The 20,500-nt window shown below is 36.1% G+C and overlaps 1 protein-coding gene across 1 annotated transcript; it reads right to left on the bottom strand.

The window, feature by feature from the left end:
* Positions 1 to 1,358: 1,358 nt before the first annotated feature.
* LOC103702248 (kinesin-like protein KIN-14I) lies at positions 1,359 to 16,790 on the bottom strand. Its single transcript, XM_008784577.6, has 24 exons — positions 16,449 to 16,790; positions 15,567 to 15,803; positions 14,987 to 15,059; positions 13,535 to 13,666; positions 13,088 to 13,326; positions 12,634 to 12,961; positions 12,180 to 12,279; positions 11,860 to 12,041; positions 11,649 to 11,764; positions 11,434 to 11,536; positions 10,943 to 11,095; positions 10,691 to 10,837; positions 10,336 to 10,536; positions 8,576 to 8,740; positions 8,298 to 8,468; positions 7,939 to 8,076; positions 7,507 to 7,701; positions 7,282 to 7,408; positions 6,903 to 7,105; positions 6,544 to 6,726; positions 5,279 to 5,374; positions 4,114 to 4,311; positions 2,475 to 2,746; positions 1,359 to 1,865 (listed from the first exon to the last, which is right to left on the bottom strand). The coding sequence occupies exons 2-24, from the start codon at positions 15,719 to 15,721 to the stop codon at positions 1,673 to 1,675; spliced, it is 3,870 nt and encodes a 1,289-aa protein (XP_008782799.4). The 5' UTR covers positions 15,722 to 15,803; positions 16,449 to 16,790; the 3' UTR covers positions 1,359 to 1,672.
* Positions 16,791 to 20,500: the final 3,710 nt, after the last annotated feature.

Below are 20,500 nucleotides of genomic sequence, written 5' to 3'. Positions count from 1 at the left end.
AACATAGATGCTTGTTCGTTGATAATTTTTAGTTAATTACATCTGATCCTCAAATAAAAACATTTTAGGCACATTATCTCAGCTTTGAATGAAAGTAACCTGGATCTTAATTTACTTTGTGCGGGAGTTTGTACTAAGAGCTATGCAGCATAAACAGTGGGGGCTTCACCACTTCATGCCTCAAGTACTTCAATTATCTAAGTAGTTTAAAATCCGCATAAACGTTTTGGGCGCATTATCTCAGCTTCGAACGAAAGACAATTAGTTGGATTGCACCTAGTTCAATTATCAAAATTGGGTAGAGAATGGTTTAGCCCATAAACTAACCCAATTCACCCTTGGTGCATGCTACAAACTCACTCCTGCCAAGAACGTGATTCTGGATACCAGGTGACTCTTGATGCTCTTGAATAGAACCACCCCATCACCCAGATTATTATCGTAAGTTGTGTACAACAGCAGAACCATGATTCTTGAACAAAGGTGAATGATTACAGATATCACCCACCAAAAAAACAAACAACTACAGACGGAATTTTGTAGTAGTTTCTGCTGATGCTATGGTTGTAAACGTTATTAAAAACCCAAGAACTTAATCTGATCGTTAGGTATAATTTTCTGAGAGAGAATAGTTTTAGATCACAAAACTGAATCTGGTAAGTTTACTGGATCATGGTTGGATCCAAACTCAATTCAACAACTTTGCAATTACAATCAATGAAAAATATGCAAGTGAAGATGTACATGGTGAGGTAGCATAACATATATAGAGAATATTTAATACTCTCAAATATACAACAATATTGAAAAAGACCTCTCTTTCTCTCCACCAGTGCTCGAATCTCACTCCAACCAACGATAAGGAACCAATATGGCTTGTTAAAGAAACTGAAAAAATCTTTTCTTGTTGATTAGTTTCTATCAGGTGGAAACGGTTGGTACCATGAGAAAAAGCAAGTAATATGAATATAAAGTTCTTGTCATGAATTTGTTAGTCACGGCATCATAAATATCTCATTTTGAAAATAATGCTCAACATCTGACCTAGAAAATACTAGGCATAAAGTATCCTAAGAATTTTACAGATCTGGAGGGAGATTGTATAGATCTATTCAAATTTAAATTGAACCCGATAAGGAACAGAACCAGACCTGAACCCAAATTGCATATCAAGTCCAGGTCTGAATTTGTACAGGTCTAATCCAAATCCAATGCATATACAGTCTTCGGTTACAGGAAGCGATTTTGTTCGACATTGCAACAAGTTGGAGAGAGAGAGAGAGAGAGAGAGAGGTAGGTGATATACATACCTTCATTTGCGTAAAAGATGCGTATGATCTTGAGTGCACCTGTAACAATTCTATAAAGAACTTTTCTCATAAATGGATAATGTAATTATGCGTACATAAGCGCTGCTGCATATATAATTTCTTACTGTACAAGAAGTATGGGCTTTCTCAAACAACATTCACCACATGCTGTTGACTGGAATATAAACTTTAGAAGCCTGTTAGTAGATGCTTGACCACTGATTGCTACCTCCTAGCATAGTAGAGATAGGCTACTGGCAGTACAAAATGTTGGTGGCTCAAAAGAAAGGACCGGTCTTTGCTCAAAAGAAAAAGGACCTGTCATCGTTCCAAAGAAAGGACCTGCCACTTTTGGTAAGCTTTCAAGTGGAAAGCCGACCATCCATTCTCTCTCGTAACTGTCGTACTTCCTGAATATCTTCTAATTCTTCATCGCCGCCCCGTTTCCCTGCTTGTTCCTTCCAATAGGCCAACAACTTCTTTAAACGTACAACTTCTTTCGAGGACACATTCTTGCTTGGATCATTTACAATACACCTCACCCTTGATGCATACCTATACATGGGACATAGTTATAAGAACATAGGTATGTACTGACAGATGTAGATAAGACATTTTATGTACAGAACAATTGCTAAAGCTGGGGGAAAAAGGAAAAGCATTTGAAATTATGTGATCAAACTAGGAAGTATTGTGCAAGAAGCACCTGACATTTGTTCAAGATAAACAGAATTAACAGAATAGCATATTCAGCTATGGAAAGCATGTCAAGATGGTAAGCAGCAGAATACAAAAAAAAAAAAAATCTAGAAATTGAATTCATTTTAAACCAACTAAATAAACCTTCAAGCACCATGGAATGTGAAATTACAGCATTCCAAATGAATGATATTATCAACTCAGAATACCCAACATGTCTGTGTCGAATTCACACTTCAAGAAAATGTAATGAATTTTGTAACAGAGAGATCACTTGCACCCAAACTTAAACCATATATGGTGACCATCAAACCAGGCGACATCATAGTACTTCTATGGTAAATCTCATTCTCTGTGTTGGCCAGTAATCAATCTCATCGAGCACAGATATGAAGCAACCTTGAGAGATTAAATAATTTAAAAGCTCCAAGAAAAATAATTGGATAAGATCAAAGAAGCACATACATTAGAGAATTGTAAGTTTCATCCAAGTTTGACTCTGCTGGAGATACGTTCACAAACATAAGAGTTTTAGCATTGCCGCCGATAGAGTCACTCATGAGCATTGTCAATTTATGATTCCTGTATGGTATATGTTGTCCATCAGAAGACAAAGCGCCAATGACATCTGCAAGAGCTGAAAGAGATTTATTGATGCTTTGGGCTTCTTTCAGTTGATTTCCTGCAGAACCTGACTTCTTTATCCTCTCAGAACCAGCAAGGTCTACGAAACTAAGCTGCAAATCGATGACATTAAATGTCATAATTGGCTTGGAAAAAAAGGAAAATAATAAGACACTGAATTCAGCACTTTGAGCTCAGAACAGTATTAACTACTTGAAGATGTCATGGATTCACTAAGATTATCAATTCTATTTTTTCTATCCAAGCTCCTATTCAAAATTTATTTCAGTTAGAAATCTGCCAGGAAATCATATTGCCCAGTAAATTCATGAGTACCTATATAGTGGCCAAATTCTGTACTAAACTCTTCTCCAACTATTCCGCAACTCTTTCTGGACCTGATGAAATCCACACAATTATAATCTTTGGAGAATTTTACAGATAATTCATGATTTTTTTTTTTTGCAAATTTATCGTCAACTTGTTCTGGGCTCTATTTTGTAAAAAAAATCACTGAACCCTGATAACCTACCAAAGTGAATAAAATATAAAAATATTTTTTAATTTTCTAGTCTTGCTATTTTTCTCGAATATCTGAAATTTATGAATGGACAAATTTTTGCCCTTGCCAGGCTAATCTTGAATCTGAAATTTGAGATGATGCTTACTCCATTATGACTTGAATCACTAAGCAAATGATACCAGACATAAGATAAAATCTATGATTGTATTTTAGTTATACTAAATCCATTACAAAAATCATTCCAGTTATATAATTGTTTAAGAAAGCACATAAGATGTTTAGCTGTGTCAATATCAAGGTTTAAAAACTCAGTTTCAGTTTCAATTATGGATGGATCAAATGAGTTTCAGTTGGTTAGTTCCAATGATCACACTCTTGGTTTGGTTGGAAATTTCCAAGAAATTTAAAAATGTGAATTATAGTTTAAAAAAATAAGAAATAACAAAGATAATGAGTAAAGAATAATAAATTAAAGATAACTTCAAAGTACATAACATATTTTTTAGGATGTTTAGATATACCATTTCAGTAGTTTTACATTGAAACAGTTCAAAAAAAAAAAATTTTAAGAAATAAAATGTTTAAAAGGTCATGTTCGTAAGCATACTATATCATTGCAATCTAATAATTAGTCTATGAAATTTAAGCTCTAGGATAGCCAAACCTATGTCAGAAAAATTTAGTTTCCCTATGAACCTCATAGGAATCTGACCTTGCATAACTTCCACGTTACCAAGGCTTTCAAATTTAGTTTAGAAAAATGCTTCCTAACTTCTAAAGAAACGAAAAATGTAAATGGTAAGGAAAAAAGATATACATGTACATTAAATTTAGTCCTATAAGCAAGCTTTGACTAAACTCCGAACCTGATTGCAGTTTCAGATCAGGTTCAGGCCAAAACCAAAACTTCTGGTTTTGATTTAATGAAATTTTAAACCATGGTCAGCATATTTTTACCTTTCCTCTGGCAAGAGATTGAGTTTGTAGATTGGTGCTCTCGATAATAATTGAAAGTATCAGATGTGATCTTGAACTTTGATCATTCATATGAGTTCCTGCAGTATGCCTTTGTTCAGATCCTCTGGAAATAATAGCCCTTAATTCTTCAAAGCTTGAAATTTGGACAATTGTCACATTCTCTATAGTCACCATGCCCTGAAGAAATAAGAGTATTCAGCGAAACAGCACTTTATAATCCAAATTGTAAAGCATGCTTTTGCATTTAAAAGATTAGTTCTTAAAAAACATTTCTAGTTTCTTGCATCATAAGAAGTCCTTTAATGGTAAATTTTTAAAACTAATATTTATTTTAATACAGTGAGGTACCAACTTAGTTCATGGGCAATGTCTATAATATAATATGCCAACAACAACTATGACTTTATCAAATGGAAGGTAAGAGCATTATAACCAAAAGATGTGTTTAAAATTATTGAAAGCATGAACTATAAAAGATAAGGCTCATTCTCCTCTCTTGCGATTGCTCTAGAAGCATCAATGACATAGACCTTCTCCCTCATTATAGTTTTAATTGTGTATCCTACCAGAATAGTTGACACATGATTTTCTAGGTTATGAACACACAAATTCCCCTTCACACCTGCACAAAGTCACGCACATAAAAAATATATAATGTTGATGACTTTAGATGTCTCATATTGTCAATATCAACCAATTTGAGTATGTTAACAAAATTATGCAGCCAAGAGCACACATAAGGCTGGCAAAGAAGTTCGCATATGTCAAAAATTTAGATGTGCCAATGTTTTTATTGATTTTTAGGCTCCAGAACTCCAAAGCCTGGGTTGCCAAGATACTGCCCTTTTCAATTATGCCATCATTCACCATGATGATTGTTATGGATGACTACGAATTTGGATGTTTCACAATCAATCTCGACACCAATTTAACCCTTATAAGCATTTTTAGATCATCTCATTTGTGCATGCCTATCTTTATGTATGTGTGCATGCATATACACATCTACATGGATGCATGTACATCTATATGTCTGCATATATGTTGTGTGTAAGAATTTTTACTCATTGACTATTTTTGAAGAATGAATAGAAAAATTTTATACTTTGATTGAAGCATTTCTAAAATGTAAGTGCAAATTTACCTTTGAGTCCTTTTTAATATCTAACTTCAAACGCTTTGCTTGTTTTGGTAGTAAGAGGTCTATCAAAGTATCTTGATACAGTTCTACCATATACACCTGCAAAAATTCATCATCAATACTCAATTTCGCATGAACACAACAGCACAAGAACAGAAAGAGCCTAAGAGCATAAAATACTATGGCAAGATACATAACAAACTTAAAATTGTTTATACAATAAAACCAGTGAAATTTAATGTATTAACAAAGGATCTATGAGAAATGTGGTCAAACAATTTATTTTTGGAGCTACAAGTCTAGGTACTGTCAGTAACTTCTTTACAGACCTTCATCTTACATTTGGTTAGATTCTCAATCAACCAATTACATAAGATGTTAGACAATCTTATTTACAAGGCTTAAGGCATATGAAATTCCAAATTTTGCCAGACATTTGACTCCTAGAAGTTACTAACAAAATAGTAGGCATTCCTCAAACAAGATTGGGTTTTCTAAAACCACTGTTGAGATATAATGCATAAGAAAATGATATAAGTTTTTTCATAGTGGTAAAATCTGTATAGCATGCCAAACAGATTCAGTATAAACTTTCGATCTAGTTTCTTCTCCTTTATGTCGGCAAAATAAGGCTTAGTAATTAGAAGTCAACTGCTTTGTTGGAGATTTTAGGAATATTCCACTTCCCAAGTGTTTTTTTCAAATTGAAATGTGCGCCAATATTTACACAAGAAACAAAGGGAGTTAATTATCACATTCGAGGTCATTATACATCTTATTTTCATGCATCGAATAAGGGTTTAGCAGTCTTGATAAGGAAATATAATAACACATGCTAGTTAATTTTTATTACCTTTTCTTTTTCTTGAGGAGAAAGGGAGGAAGAAGAACTCCCCTCCCCCACTTCCCCCGCTAACATAGTATAGAAATTCGACCAAAGAAATGTACCACAATTTAAAAATGTACCACAGTCTGCGTAATTCAAGAAAAATGAAAAAAATAACATAAAGAAATAGCATTATATCCAAATACATATACGTACATATACATAATTAGAAAAGAATAAAGAGAAATCCAATGACTAAAAAAATGTGAAATCCCTTTAGGTACTCTTATTTCTCTTGACGCTGAGGGTAAAAGTCACGCCAGGCTAACGTGAGCTACCGTAGTACCAAAAAGAAATGTGAAATCAATTTTAACAAAAAAATATAATTATCTTGCATAAGAAGATAAATATAAAAATTTAAATAATAAAAACAAATTTTTACCTTTAAAGAAAATGAATACTTGCTGCTATCACGTTTCATCACTTTAAAAAGTTCAGCCGTTGCTCTTGGGGTAAGTCCAGGTTTACTTTCCGAACCATAAATTGTAAAAGTCTTCCCAGAACTAGTTTGCCCATATGCAAATATACACACATTATATCCATCAACAGCTGATTGCACCAGATACTGCATGCCATTATAAAGTAAAACCAAATTAATTCATAAGATACACTAATTTATGATTATTTAGTAGATATAAAAGTCAACTGGTAATGTGTGAATTTATTATTTAAGTTTCAGCAAATTATTTGAGGATCGAAATGGAGATATACCATAATGACTAAATTCAAAATATAAATTACCTTGGTATCTTCAAAAATGTCATCCTGAGAAGCAGTTTGATCAAAGACATGGTCATAAATATGTTGCTTTGATTTATCATCTTTCCAAGGATGTGCAACTGTAAATTCATCAATACTGTTGATAACACTCTTCTCCTTTGTCGCAGTCTCCTTTTCATTTAGAGGACGCAAACGACAGTAGACTCTTATCTTGCCTTTCATATCTGCGAATTATTATAATTATTCTAATCATATGCTATTGACAGAACAATTTTATAAAACTCAAATGCTAAGCTGATATATATAACTCTAATAATATAGAGTTATAGAGCACAATATTATAAAAGTTGAAATTAAAGTTCGTACTGGATAAATCTACAATATGGTCCAAAATACAAACCTTCAATCATATTATAATAACGCTTTCGTAAAATTTGCTCTTCCTTATAAAGTGCTTCTAGTTCAACCAATTGTGCACCTTGTTTTTTCAAAATTTCAGCTGTTTGTTCATTCTTCCTATCAATATCCTATAAAAAAATTCAACATTCACATGGCCTTAGTTACATTAGTCCAAGAAGAATATCAAAGTTGATATAATTGATGGGAATGCATGAAATAACTTTACCTCTTTAAATTCCCGCAATTCTTCCAACTCTTTTAGATTGTTTTGTAATGCATCCAGCTCAACATTTCTCATTGTAAGAGTAGATTCAGCAGCATTTAAAGCTCGTGACATACTTTCAAACTTCTGCTCTAATTCTGTAATATGCAATTTGAGTTTTCTGCGTTCATCTTCAAAACTCTTTTCAATTACACTCTTCTGCATATTAAAAGCCAGACTTAAAAGAGATTAGCGAATTTCTAGAGATGATTGCAAAGCAAGAATAAATTGGAAAGGTTTAGCACATACTAAATCATCAGATTAACACCAAATATCTAAGAAATATATATAAACAAATATATACATATTGCATCCATATTTAATGACAATAGAATTGATGAAAAATGAGTCCTTGTATATGAGCTCAAAAGATAGTAAACATGAGACATTTAGAACCTCAGCATTCTTTTTCTCGAGCATTTGGATTTTCTGTTCAAGCAAAGACTTTTCCTTCAACAGCATTTTAGAAGTTTCATTTGATGCATGAAGCTCTTCTCTACATTGCCTTAACTCCTCTTGAATTTTGCTTAATGTCTGTGTTAGAAAAGGAAAAACGACCAAATTTTAAAATATTGTACAGCAGGTCATGAAATTTAACCAAGAGGATCTTTACAAGATCTTCCCATGAAGTTTATTCAATAAAGCATACATGTAGAAAGATGATAACCTAATATTATAAACCTAGTATAGTGCAGTGTAATGCACTGAACACGATGCATGACTACATAATGAAAACTAAGAGTGCAAGCAAACACCTCTGTATCACTACAGTTATTCCTTGTACTCTTCATGACCAAACCATCTCCTCTAGCATAATCGGATCCAGATAAATACTCCCTCTTGGTATTATTCTCTACTAAAAGTTGTCCTCCAGTGCTCAGCTTTGTCAGCATGGCCTCCAAGCTACTTTTCTCCACTAATACAGCCTGGTAAAATATTACATAGAAATTATTGAGACATAGAATCCTAAAGTAGAAATTACCAAAATTCAAAAATACTAGAATGATTTTGCATTTGTTAACCAAGACCGTACCTGCAAAGCAGAATCTTTTTCGCTACATAGTGCATTAAGTTTATCACGGTCACATATGACTTCTTGTAGTTTTTGTCTCTCAGACTGCAATGTATTTTTCACCCCTTGCAATTCCTCCTGCATCTCCAATTCTTGTTTCTGTTTTGCATGCAATTCTTCAAACAACTATAAAGGATAATGATGAGATGGTTAACTCCCCAATAGAAACAAAGAGAGTGCTTAACATTAGTTGTTTCAGATTAAACTATCATAAACAAAACAGCCAGAAATTTTGGAGGCATATATGTGTGTGCCTGCATGCGTGCTAAAAAAATCAAACTATTATTTGAACCAAGGTCCATTTATAGGTCCCAAACTGGGAGGTTCTGGGCATATCAAACCGGACCGATCGGTTGCTAGCATGGTTTGACCGGTTGATCCTCTCCCTCTCGCTCAATGCTCCAAGACGACAACACAAGCTAGGGTTAGGGTTCCATGATAATGATGACTCCGCAACCAGGGTTAAGGTTCTGTCACCACTACCAAAAAAGTATGCCTCCCTCTTTCTCTCTCCCTCCCTTTGGTTCCTGTACACCTCAGCTTGGTACAGGACATACTAGTATCATATCGAAGGTCGCCAATACGGTCCCCAATACTGGTTCAGTGAACCTTGATTTGAACTACTCAAATGGGCATTGAATATTAGAACTATACAAACTAATATTAAAAGTATTAAATTCTGCATACTAAAGAACCACCAGAACCATTTAGTATGAAGAGTTAAATAGTTATTTACATATGAATGGCTTGATATTTTATATATCAAACGTCTTGAAGAAAAGAAAAATGATACAATGATACAATAACAAAAAAGGCTGTGATACAATGATAGTGGCATAAATTTCAATTAAAAAATTCCATTAATTTAAAGAAGAGATTGCAGATCTTGCCAAGATGAAAAACTATTCAAAGACTAGATGTCAAGATCTGATAAAATTCTTAAATGATATGCCATCATGCTCTTGCATCATGTATGCTACAAGGGTTGTTCTACCAACCTAAAATATATCTTACAATTTACAGTAACCTGCAATTTATACGATATAATCATTGAAAACCAGTAACACCAAAGATTTCTTAGGGTTCCCTCCTCTAGGGTTTAACTGTGAAATGGATATACAGAATTGCTTACAACTTCAATTTGGAGAACACCAGTGGACAGAGACAAGTACTAATCTCTTCTAATGTTATCAGGGAGATGATCACCAAATCATTTGAGAATAAATTTAAACAAATTACGCTAATTGCAAATCCCACCTCCCTTCTTTCTGAAGTGGCTAGACATAGATACAGAGCTATCCTAGGGAATGGCCATAAGAGAGCTCTTGGAGTAATTAGTGGACCACTAGGGTGAAGAGGTGATTTGCTGGGGTTTTGAGGTTGAGATCTGCAAACAAGGAGCAGCTTAAGAACTCTCCATTATGAGTATTTATTTTCAAATTCATGTTTTCATTTTCTCCAAGAAAGACATCAGCAATTTCTTGGTGTTGCATGATAAGTTTTTACTTTCTACTCCAGGGGAATTACAGGATTACCATATTTAGTCGCTGCCTCTTTGATTAGAAATTGTGCTTAAAAGTATATCTTATATGGTTAAGTAGATAAGAAGAGGGATATGAAATTTCAAGTAATTAATCAACCTAAAAATAAAAAGAACAAGATCTAAACACAGAATATGTCTGTTATCTATGCATTATTGAAAGCAAAACCAGATTACTCACTCGATCTGCATTTTTCTGAGATTCTTCAACATCTCTGGACAACTCTTGCACACGTTTTTCATATACATCCAGGCTTGGCAGCTTAACTGTTTGAGAAAAATCACCATGAGTGGCTCCACCCGAACCAGAACGTGCTTTTGAGTATCTACGTAGCATTACATCATTTATATGTGTTTGAAGAGCAACGCATATTTCCTCGCCCTGCATGGTATAAAATTAGATAAAAATCATTATTCAGTTCTTCAGAAACATCACTATCCAGTTCTTCAAAACATTATTATTCAATTCTTTGAAACATCACAATCTGAAAACAAAAAAAAATTGAGAAAAGAAATCAGCACATATATGGGAAAACCTGCTTAGTTTCAAACTGGAAAATTTGAAGAACACCAGCAACTCTGATCTTAAAAAAAACAGCAGTGTTGCTGCTCCCAAATTGCATGATATCTCTAAGCTCTGCAGAGTGTAAGTATTCTTTGGGAACTGGGCGGAAAAAATGAACCTGCAAGAATAGAATGATTGAGTTTACAACTTCTATCACTTGAGTATGTGTAGATTAACTTTTAAGAGAACCAAACTATCGCATTAGTTATGAGTTATGACAAACCCCACGCTTGTTGATGCCTAAAATGATCCGGCCAGGTAAAAGACCAATTGGATCATCTATCTTCCGCACACTGAAGAAAACTGAGTTTCCATAAGGTAGGGTCCTCAAGATTCGAAGGAATTGCTGTCTTGCATCATCCTTCGACATGTGTTCCTGCATGGAAAAACATATAAACTTGGCAAAAAATATATACGTAACAAAAATTAAGCTATGAGGACTTTTTTATGATTTCAGAATATGAGAGTCCAAGGTCAACGTTCTATGAAAACTGCTACCCATGCATGCCATGAAAGATGAAGAACAGTGAGTAATCTTGGAAAACAAAGAGGCTGGACCTTAAATGCAAATAAATTAATAAATAAACAAAGATTTGAGATGACATTATGATGTATGGAATTAAATGTTCAAGAGGACAATATGATCAAAATAAAGATTCATATGGGTCATTCAAGCTTGACTTTCCATCTGTTACCATCTTGTTCCAACCTTACCATTAACTGATAACGAGAGATAATGTCAATCTCCCAGTCCCTCTTTGCTCGTGTAATTGCTATTTGTCTAGGTAAAAACCTTTCAAGAAGCGATATCCATTCACTGCAAAATCATTATGGTTTAATAGAGAACGTGATCTTCTTATAACAATCACTAGAACCAAGAAACAATTCTACAGAAGTAACTTGATCGACAAGGTGGCTCAGATACTCACCCACATGTATCAGGATGGTCAACAAATCCTATCTCGACCAAAATTTGCAACGCAGACAGTTGCGCAGCATCATCCCTCCCAACAGGATAATTTCCTAAAATATAATCATGTTGTAACTGCCAGAAAAGGAAAAACAATTAATTCAGATGATAACATCAGAATCAAAGGGAAACATGATTGCACTTCAGGCAGCTGATCAGTCTATGAATACCTGCACATATGACAGCTGGACAAACATTGGATCTGCCACAGCTTCATCTGATTCCCGGAATAGCCGTTTCTTAAATATAAGCTTGTAATGCAGAATCTCCCCTTTACTACGGTCTTTAGCTGCCTTAAACTCCGCCAGCAAATCACCAATATATTTATTATCATCTAATCCTATATATTCCTCTGTGTACCATTAAAAAATTGAGAAAAAAACAGTCATAAAAACTTTGTGTCTAGATAGGTGGTATTACCAGAACCATAGAGACTGAAATATTGTGTTTCTTTTCTACAGTCAAAAGTTTGATCATTAAAAAAAATTACCATTGCCAACATCAGGAGACTTTGAACCATTAACAACTTTCCGGCACTCAAATAGACTGAAACTGGAGTACACTGAAAGCTTGATGATCCCAGCAAGCTCCTGGAGAAAAAATCATTTTTATTAGCAGCTAATATACAAAGCAATAAAAAGTAGAAAATCAATCATCCTGTTAAACAATACATATGAACTTTCATTAGTAGCAACGCAAGCATGATGGAACTCCATACATCACCAGGAAACCACAAAATCGATACTCATATAACCAAGTTGGCATCGGAACAGCTTAGCTATTTCTATGAGAATTTTTTACAATGCCTACAGCCCCTATACCACCTTATGGCTGGACAGGTTTAAAAATCATATAGACATGTTGATCGTGACATCTAACAAAAACAGTGGAGTCTATGATAAGAAATTACAAGAAAAACAACAAGAAGAAATGCATGTAAATACCTCTACAGCATCAGCAACAGTTGTTGCCATGTCATATGTGATTTCTTCGAAAGTTTCATCAAGGAAAAATACTATTGTTGTGAGCCTTTTACCAGTCAGTAGAGCTTCAATCTCCTCATGTGCAGGAATTGTGAGCCTAGGTCCTGCCTTGACTGAGCGTTTTAAAGCATTTAACGTGTTCAGCACGAGGACTTGGACTTCAGGATCAGTGTTCAGCCCATGAGATACATAATGAACATACTCTGATAAATATGCCCCCATATGCTTGCTTGGAGGCATGGAAGATGCACATAAATACATAAGCTCCCATGCCCTTAACAAGCAGCTCCTGCAGAAATTAGTCAACAAAATAAAAAAATTAAGAGGTTATGTACAATAAGGCTAAATCAAGATCCCACGTATAACAGAGGAAGACTACACTTATAGTTAAAAGCAATAAGGCTAAATCACATACCTGTCAGGGTTATTACGGGTTTGCTTTGATATCTGTGCAAAAAGCTCATCTCGAAGCTCAGAATGCTTCAGAGTGTGTTTATAAAGCTTTGCAACAAGCTCAATCCGTTCTTCCAGACTCAATAAAGTTATTTTGTCTGATGAATCAATTCCCATGTACTTTAGAATAATCTGAAACATTTTGATGGAACGGTTTACCAGATCACTACTGATTTTAAGCAAAGAAGTTGGGATAGGATCCTGCCAAAGAATGCGGCACAGTCACTACACGCTGAAAGAAAATGGCAAAAAAAAGAGCAATACATTGATGTTATATTCCTTTCTTTTTCTTTTCTTTTTGGTCTGTTAAATTTCAAATTTTGAACATCAGACTGCTATACAGAATGCATAACCTCTTTACATTATTGTTCTCAGATAGGTATCGTAAATGCAATACAGAAACTGCTACCTTTTGGAAACACAGCATATCCTCAAATGTAAACTTTTCACGAACTTGAAGGCCAACAGATTTTTTTGAGAAAAACCCTCGTTTTCCAGCGGATTGCATTTGCTTTTGCATGGATTTCAAAAATCCCTCAACCTACAGAAGAAAGAGAGAAAATTAAACACTAATGGAAAACAATAAAAGCAGATACAGACAACTTCAACATGATTAATATGAGCAAAATTTTGACAGGTCCCGTAAAAGATACAGAGTCAAGACACCAGGGCATCAAAGGCACAGGTGAAAATGAAAATTTTCAAGCATAAGAGGTATTTGATAGCAATCTAGTTCACTGTAAGATGCTTACCCCTATAAAGGACACTGACTAAGCTGTACTGAAGTTACCTTAAAGATACTAGTTAACATTTTTCCCCTTAACATAAGCTGTCAAAATTAAAGTCCCCAACTGATAGGTTACGTGGCTTCACATTGTCAAAAAAAAATACTAAGTAGTTCGAAAAGAGACAGAGTAGAAGAAAAAATAACAAAACAGGCCTCATACTCATACACATGGAGACCTACTGCACAAATAATTGTCTTCAATGTTATGGGAAATGCAGAAAAAAATTATAGTTCGGCTTCTCGACCAGACTTCTTAGCATTGCTTTAAAGCATTTTGAATGTGAATGAAGGAAAAATATAAGATAACCTCTGATTTCAGGCAGGATACATTGACATTAGGGGAAGTAACAATCACAAATGGAAAACTTTACTTATTAACCAGAAGGTAAGGAAATTGAAATGGTGATCAATTGAAGTGTACTTCAGTCGCTGCTTTCAATAGGAAGATGAACTTAATAAAAGACACTTGCCAGGTGAAATTCCACAGGCACTAAAGCTGAAATTTATTTGTTCGCTTCCTTATGACTCCATATGCGAGCTAAGTGAGGATGACCAAAAAGTAAGCATGTGGCTCCTTGCAGACCAGAACACTCAATTTTATGTATCACTGTCTTTTTTACTTACCCAGAAAATTTTGTAGGCCCGAGAATAGCATGTGTTTTATTTGATTAATTTTATTGACAATAATGGCGCAAAAGATCTGATTAATTTGATTAGCAGAAGCAGACCATAGAGCATATCGATTATGGATATGCCACTGTACAATTCATAACTAAGTTCACGAAACCAGTTCTCATTTATATAAATCCCATGTTCTGGTTATTAAAACTATATCTATAATCTCAAAGAGATAGCTGCAATGCTTAAAAACAGGGGAAATAACAGTACTGATAATCCCATCACAATCAAAACTAACAAATATTTTCTGCAGTATCCGAATTGATGAAAACAAACTATGCAACAGCAAATAAATGAGCATCAGGTGGACGTACAACGTATCCCAGCAATCTCACTATGCTGCACTAAGAATTTGAAGGATTTAATAAATGAAGAGGGGAAAGCTTCCATGCATACCTGGAATCTGTTGATCAAAGGGATAGCACCAGCAAGCTCAGGTGGAATAGACATTGACAGGGTTGTTGGGGTACTGCAAAAGGGCAAGGGTAACGCAGAAAATAAGAGTTTACATATTGCAAGCATCACAATACAGCTTGGAAACAAAATTCTTTTCTTCTCAGATTGCAACACTAAAAAAAAAAAAGAAGATAGAAATTGGTAAAAGCATCTTGTATCAGTATAAGCGATGGGAATTACGTCCTGCCATAATATTTTAGACTTGTCCCTGAAGGTTGAATTTATGTGCAATTGAAAAGCTTTTTTGACCGAACCTTGAAGGTCATGAGCTCAATTCTCATAGACCAATAATGAAATTGAGGAAAATCTTTTTGTTTCAATTAGACATTTTCCTTCCTTGCCTTTGAGCCAATATAGATATTGAATTCACAAAAATAGAAGTTACAAGCATCTGTTCGTGATTAATCTAACCTATATTCATGAACTGTAGCAATGGGGTTTGCTAACAATACATGAAAAATGGAGGTCTAAAAGCATATAAGTTAGAAAGGGGAAAAAAAAGAGGGAAGTTTGAACTTACGGGGGAGCAAAGTAGGAGCCATCACTGTCATATCCATCACCATTCTCACTGGCATTGCTGGAGTGGAAAGGGGTGGCATTACCATTGCTGGAGCTGAAGGAAGATTGGCTCACCCTGGCACCTTGGGCTCTTGCGGGCGGATTATCTACTGCCATCTTGGTGGATCAATAGAGATACCTCTTCTCGGAGCCCTCCTTTTACCCACCCTCAGAGATCCTTTCTACACCCCTCTTCTTCCTGCTTTTAAGAATCAAAAGGAAGCGAAGAATGAAACAGTAAATGAACTGATCCTTCCTTCACTAAGGTTCGGTTCTCTAGCAGGCCCAGATGAACTAAACGGTTGATGTCCTAAATCATTTTATGGCTTCTTGAGTCCAAAGATATGCATCCGATGTACTTCAAAAAAAAAAGGACCGCAGACAAATATGAATATATATAAAAATAAAAGCCCTCTCAACCAAAACGCGTACACGCCATGAAAAGAAACATATATAACCATTTTCATGGCCAAAAAAATGATCTGTATACCCTTTCAGATCATAAACCCTTTCATACGCAAGAAGACACAGCGACATTATGCCTTAGATGATGGGTATCTCCACTATCGCGACAAAAGAGAAACAAGAATCAGAAATCTCCATCAATGCAGCCCCGATCCGCATTTTTACACCAATTAAAACCACAAAGACGACAAAATTTCTCCAAAATAACCAAGATAAGAAGAAAGAAAGAAAGAAGATGAAATATCTCAAAGACAAGAAAAAAAAAGATAGGAGATAAAAAGAAGATAAATCTGCGACCAAGATCAACACCAACAAAAACGTAAAGATCTCAACAGAGAAATCTGAAATCAGATCGAAGACCAGCAAAAGAATTGATTACCTTCAAGAACGAAGAAACCCACAGAATGTGGCAGCCGGGAATCCATCAAGTACCAGCAAAAGTACCCACAGATTAATAGAAAGACAACATAAACCCCATCATTGTTCTTGGCCTCCTCCGCCCGCCGGCTTCTCTTCTTTTCGGTCCAAGACGAGATCCAGTCCAAGGGTTAAAACGCGGAGGGAGGGGAGAGAAGAGGAGACAGCACGAGGATTAAAGAAACCGGAGAGGGAGAGAGAGAGAGAGGGGCGAGCTCGGTCTTTGGAGTTGCTGTGAGAAAACAAAACAAAGGGATACAAACATTTTCTTTGTTTTATAAAACGAGTAATTGGGATTTGAGAGGGAGAAATGCCCCTGACCGTGCGAGATATAACGAAGCCCACACGTGCCGAAGCTTTTGAAATTACTTCTTTTTTTTTCGAACCGTTGGAGCTATTAGTGCTCCGCCTGAATTTTAAGCTTAACGTAGGCCATTGACAATTATTGCCTAAGCGACAGGGACCAAATTTTTGTCTCGTCACGGCAGGTGATTTTTGGTTACCTGAAGGATTTTAGGGGAGTTTTGTAGCTATGAAATAATAGCTATGAATCATTGAATCCGATGATGGTTAAATGATGGTGGAATTTTGTAGCAAAAAAAATGATGGTGAATTTGTCTTTCACCACACACCTCTTCCACCACTCAAAAGTGCTCATGAAGTCATGGATATCTTTTACTTTCTCCCTTTTTTCACTCTCATTTCCTCTCTGCTCACACAAAAAATAAAGTAATTATGAACAGTTATACGATGAAACACACATTAGGAAGCCCCATATCATGGAACTCATCATCACCTCAATAATTCACTTCAGGAATAGAAGGTTATTTGTCTTAAGCTGGAGGCCTTGCGTGGCCACAATTTCTTTAGAACTGTGGAGATCAATGACAAGAATTTTACAGCTTTGCTTTACTGCTAAGGAATCCTTGTTCATAATTATTGCCTTAAGGCTCGATTAATTTCATCTTGATGGTTAGATGTGTTCTTTTTCTTTAAAAAAGAAAGAAAGAAAGAAAGAAAGATGAAGGCCAAGTCCTTGCACCTGAATGGTAAATAAGTTCAATATAATAGAAATGGCATCATTCAATAACTCATAATTATTCTTTCATTTTTAAACTAGTGTAGTACGTGCTATGTTGCAAGAAAGCAACTTTCATAAAGTCTTAAGAGGTATTCGATTGTCTGAAAGTTGAGCTCTTGCGCGGCCACAGTTAATTAGTTAGCTTTGTTCGCACGGGAAAAAAAAGAAGAAGACGACTTGTTAGATTATAACTAAGTACTTGCTCATGAACAAGTTCAATATAATAGAAGTGGTAATCATTTGATAAGTCATAATTATTCTTTAGTAGTACATCACTCACTTCATTGAGAAGATAAAGAGAAACAAAATCTTATTTTATTTTCCTTCAAGTATGGCACTGAAATCGTAAATTATAGAGATTTCAATTTCAAAAGGTAATTTCTTGTTCCCCGCCTTGCAGTGTGTGACTCTAAAAAACGAAATGATAACTAAGTACCTGCATTGCATAATGACAGAGTGGGAATCAAGCAGGGTGGCTTTCCGTTTGAAGAAAGAAGTGGCAGTGCAGGGACTAGAATAAAATCCTAAGGCTTTCTTTCATGACCATTTTTTTTGGTTTTTTTATTGCAAGGGAGGCCAAGAGCCACCCTGAACTTTATTGTAAGAATAGAATTTATTCTTTCATGAAAATTTTATGTTGAATCCTAGTCTGCAGGAAAAATGCATAGGAAGAGAAAGGGGGGCCCATCCCAACCGGAAGGAGTGGGAAAGGAAGGTGGTTGCGAGCTAAAGCTCGGAAGCAAATGGACAACGCTTTTCGGATGCGTTCAGATGCATCACGCCAACAACCCACGGCGTCGCAAAGACACCGGTGGTGACTTTGTTTCGCTGCGCCGGCCTCGCCGGCTTCGCTGTGGCCGGTGCCCACACGCGGCGCCGCGTGTGGGCACCGTGTTCCACGTCGTCATAATCTTCACGGTCGTCGTCACTGTCCTTTCATTGTCTTTATCATCCTATGAGGGGATGGCGTGCTTTAAATATTTCACAGATGCCGTGTGAACTTTAAAAATTCTTAAAAGGAGGAGCTCATTACATATTTATAAATAATCCTTCCAGCAGGAACTTTTTTTTGCACGGTTCTAGACTTCTAGAGGTACTAAGTTTGATGGGCAACTATCTAATTTAGATCAGAATATTCAATTCTGCTGATAACCTTATTTATTTTTTAAAAAAATAAATAATTATATTAATATGCTATTAATTATATTTAGTGTCTACTTAACAACGTGCTGATAAAATTTAATCATTCGACTTATATTTATATTTATATTTATATTTGCGGTATCCGAACTGTACCTACTACTAATTAGGCCACTTTAGCCATTTGGCCAATTGTATCACTTTTAATTTAAAAAAAGATCATGATTTTCAATGGCATATGAATTCTACTTGAAACTATTATGTCTGCTGAAGCAGAAATTCCATTAATTTTGAATTGGTTGGTTATTAGTGCATTGGATTAGGAATTTGTTAATAACATACTTGTACCTAATGCAAGCTGATAACCAAGAACTTAGTTTGAAAAGTGCGACGCAGGTTTTTGATCAATCTTAGCTGAAGCCTGAATGACATCAAAAAAAATAGAGTCCTTAAAACCTTCTGGCTAAATAAATACATAGCATTAAACAAGTGCGTTTTACGTGGGGATTTGGTGGTGTGCATAGCATTAAACAAACTGGGTTGCAAGACAGGGTTTGCATCCCTCCTACATTTCCCAATCATTAGTATCTAAAAGATAAGACTCGTGAGGGAGAAACCTGATCACGCGGCTTAGCAGGCACCAGGGAACGAGGTGGGCCCATAAAGCATGAGCTTCGCTTAATACACACATGAATTTCTTTTCAAATAAGAACACCAAGTACGTCACGGGTCTTCGAAGCAAACTCTCGCGAGAGCCTAAGGCTGCAAATGGTCAACTCGTGACCCGATCGGCCTGCTTAGACCTGCTCCAATTTGTTTAAAAAATTGTAGAGCTAGAGCGTATATTAAAATTGAACTTGTTTTATTTTTAGATCGAGTTCGAATTTACTGAATTCAGACCAAACCCAACTCAAGCAAACCCATACATAAAGTATTAAAATATTATTAAAAATAATAAATAAATTGGCCAAAAATCTGCTCTTTATTCTGTGCTAGTTTCAACACACGTAATGTAATAAATATAAGGTAGATCAGCCAGCTACGGATGAGCATTTATGGTTATGGACAGAGAGAGACTATAGCCAGGCCTCCTAGAGATAGCTAGCTAGCACGACGTGTCAGTAAGATCTTTTTTGCTATAGCTATGGAACAAAGAAATGAAATAATTAGAGGGAGGGGAGTGGGAGAGAGAAGCCACACAATAGACGTGAGAGAACCGAAAAAAAAGATGCCGTGGCACTCAAGCTTAATTTTTTCTTTCTAATTTTTGATGGCAGGGAGAAGCTCCACCACCTGCTTTACCAACTCTCGAGCCTCAGTCTCCCCTCTGCCCCGACGACGTCGTGCTGGCCGCCATACTTTTGTTGTCTCATGACTTGCCGATTTGTCAAGAACGAAGTGCATGATGTCGAGAAGCTCGACGTGGCGGACGGAGTGGAGGAGATCGATGGGTCCGAGGGCTGAGGAGGCCGACGGTTCGAGCGCCGACAAACTTGAACATGGAGAGGTGCTTGACAAAGTGCCAGTAGGGACCGTAGGGGTTAAAGGCAAAGCCAGCAGTACCGTAGGCGAAGTGGTAAGAAGCGATCTGCGGTGGTTGGAGATGGCAATGTTGTGGGTCTTGAAGAGCTCGCGAGCGACGCTCAAAGAGGAGCCAATGATGTAGAGGGTGGAGCCGAGGTGGAGACTGAAGAGGGGGGCGTGGCGGGGGCGAGGCGGTAGAGGGTATATGGTGGATGGGGGGGTGGAGGAAGTGCAGGTGGTCGATGACAAGGAGGGACAGTACCCCGACG

This window comes from Phoenix dactylifera, chromosome 11 (assembly GCF_051530095.1).
Source record: "Phoenix dactylifera cultivar Ajwa chromosome 11, Ajwa_hap1_PhDact_Kaust_v1.1, whole genome shotgun sequence".
Taxonomy (NCBI): domain Eukaryota; kingdom Viridiplantae; phylum Streptophyta; class Magnoliopsida; order Arecales; family Arecaceae; genus Phoenix; species Phoenix dactylifera.
Note: the sequence above shows the minus strand (reverse complement) of the source record. Positions and strands in the feature narration are given on the sequence as shown.